Genomic DNA, 2,459 nt, shown 5'->3' with positions numbered 1-2,459 from the left:
TCTTTATAAATTTATTAGTCAAATTATTACCGATAAAATAAAACTTTTTTCCCACAAATAAAAAAATTCTTATACTTTAATTTGCTACTTTAATATCGACTTAAATATCTGGATTAACAATGACTTTAAAATTAAATAATAGTAAAATTAATAAATTTAAATTTAAAATATTACGTACCGAATTCCACACACTAGAAACCTTTCTAAACTTTGATTATGGATACTTCACAAAAGATTCACACAAATTTCGGCACTTCACAAATCACGCCACCCTCATCGAATTGTCATAGATTTTATTATATTTTATTATGTCCCATGCACGGCAAACAAATGACCGTGATAGAACGGCTTCAACATAAACGAGGCAAAGGGCACCACAAAAGGTTCAGATTAAGCTGCTGAACCGAAAGGCCTCTGGTTGTTACAGTCCAGGTTTGATCCGTAGCTCACGCCTAGAATGTCGCAGTATCTTTTGTAGAAGCCGATACGGTCCTGCTGCCTCGGGTCGCTGCCTATACCGCACTCCAGCCCACCGTTGATGATGTTAGTAACCGCTCCATATCCCGGCGCTCTCCCGGCGGTGCTATCGCCGCCTGATGGACTCCATCTCCCGGTCATTACGTCGTGGCAGGAAGGCTTTGGAGACTGGGCGGTCATCCAGAACCACACCGCCGTCTTAAAGGAGACCGTGGCATCGCTAGCAACAATGTCAGGGTTGTTGATGCCGTCGAATCCGATTGCTTTGCCGGCCGGTCCATAGTTGTAGTTCCTAAATAGTACAAATCAAATTGAGCAAATAGATTTCATTCCCATACTTTTTTGGGTGCGTTTCTGCAGAATAACGTTAACGGAAATAAATTTAAGAAGATGTCGAAATGACTAACCATGATATTTGTACCGGTCCTCGTCCATAGTATCTCTTTCCAGACACGCAGGGCCATTGGGAAGATGCTTGACAGTACTGGGCGGGTGGATTGCCTTGCTCCTCTTTGAAGCAATAGCCCCAGGAGTACGGGCCATCTGGTGCTGTCGGCCATCCCCCTGTTTTAACAATATTCTTCCCAAATGAGCCGTAAAGCAACTAAATCAGATAAAGAAATCATAAGGAAATAGACTCGTAAATATTACCTGTGGTTTCGTGGGAGGTTTGGCCAAAGAAAGCAGCGAGCTCTCTTTTCCGAGTAGCGACATCACCGGTGGTGCCGAAGGAGGGAAAAGCATTGGCAGCCGCAATGAAGGCAGAGTAGGTGTAGAATCCGCTGGCCTTGCAACCTGCGTCGTTTCTGTGCTTCAATAACTCATTGAAAATGCTTTCAGTGATGATAGATGCAACTCCCTGTCCACCGGGAGTCGGTGAGGGAGGCGTGGGAGTCGACCCTCCGCATTGGCTCTGGCAATCCTGCCCGCAATGGGCGTCCGTGTTGCCACACCATCCCCATTTGCTGCAGCACAAGCCACCGGGACAAAGAGCTCCGCTTGCTTGGCGTCCGCACTGCTCTGCAGACACAATAAACAAATTCATCATCGGCATGGTGACTAGAGCGATAGCGATCACCGCTAAGCTCATGGACTTCATTTTTTCTGACGCGCGTTTCCTTTTCAACACTGCATTAGCCACAAGTTTTGCTTGAGTTCGGACGCTGCAAACCTTCCTTATATAACGATATTTCCAGTCTCCTGCACGACTAAAAGAATCTACATAGCCCACATTATGGTGATGTCATCGTAGCTTAAATCCTGATCTCGCGCGTTGCGCACATGGATTCTGAAATGCCATTACTATTAAGATGGTGTAACATAAATAATACTGACAAAACACATGTTTACATATTATAAAGAGACGTGGATAAAATTAACCTAACAAATTAAATAAAATTATACTTTATTACATTGAGAAACATTTTTGGAAGTTTGTAAGGATAACCTGATATAAATGAAACGTCACATGTCTAAACCTGGTATATACATATTTAACATTATATTAAATAATTTTTAAATCACACTACCAAAATATGAAACCCGTATAAATATAAATTAATACATTATATACACTAAGTCGTCTGACTTCAGTGGAGCGTCAGCACCATAGCCGCCCACCCTCTTTGACCTTATTTTCCCAAAGTAGTAATAGCTGTCACATTGAAAGCAACTTGCTAATACGGTGAAACAGCTGACCTTCATATTTCCTAGGCGCAACTTACTTCTCGTTGATGTCTTCGGCTTGAAATAATCTAAGATTTCCCTCGGCAAAAGGGCATTTAAATCATTCTATTGTCTGGGTCAAATTTGCTTTTTAATGTACTTAGATTTGCGTTGAAGGTGACGGGAACTTTGTCCAGAGACTTTGATTAATTTAAAAATTATTTAGATTTTCAAATTCTCCAAAATGTTAAAAAATTAAAATTATAATTAACAAAAAAAACCGACTGAAAATGAAACGATTTCAGTATCCACTAAGA

The 2,459-nt window shown here is 41.2% G+C and overlaps 1 protein-coding gene across 1 annotated transcript; it reads right to left on the bottom strand.

Moving 5' to 3' along the window:
* Nucleotides 1-364: 364 nt before the first annotated feature.
* On the bottom strand, nt 365-1,608 carry LOC149188539 (putative inactive chitinase-like protein LaCIC). The gene is made up of 3 exons (XM_089413040.1): nt 1,129-1,608; nt 885-1,041; nt 365-769 (listed from the first exon to the last, which is right to left on the bottom strand). The coding sequence occupies exons 1-3, from the start codon at nt 1,574-1,576 to the stop codon at nt 391-393; spliced, it is 984 nt and encodes a 327-aa protein (XP_089269166.1). The 5' UTR covers nt 1,577-1,608; the 3' UTR covers nt 365-390.
* Nucleotides 1,609-2,459: the final 851 nt, after the last annotated feature.

This window comes from Pinus tabuliformis, chromosome 3_1 (genome assembly GCF_031772625.1).
Source record: "Pinus tabuliformis cultivar Carrire ecotype Pingquan chromosome 3_1, CPIR1, whole genome shotgun sequence".
Taxonomy (NCBI): Eukaryota; Viridiplantae; Streptophyta; class Pinopsida; order Pinales; family Pinaceae; genus Pinus; species Pinus tabuliformis.
This window is presented reverse-complemented; position numbering and strand designations above follow the sequence as displayed.

What these genes read in the sequence shown, in the direction of transcription:
- LOC149188539 (XM_089413040.1), bottom strand. Translation starts at nt 1,576, where the DNA reads ATGAAGTCCATGAGCTTAGCGGTGATCGCTATCGCTCTAGTCACCATG. An exon ending in AACCTCCCACGAAACCACAG is followed by an intron (nt 1,042 to 1,128) that starts GTAATATTTACG and finishes TTGTTAAAACAG; the next exon opens with GGGGATGGCCGACAGCACCA. An exon ending in GGACCGGTACAAATATCATG is followed by an intron (nt 770 to 884) that starts GTTAGTCATTTC and finishes TGTACTATTTAG; the next exon opens with GAACTACAACTATGGACCGG.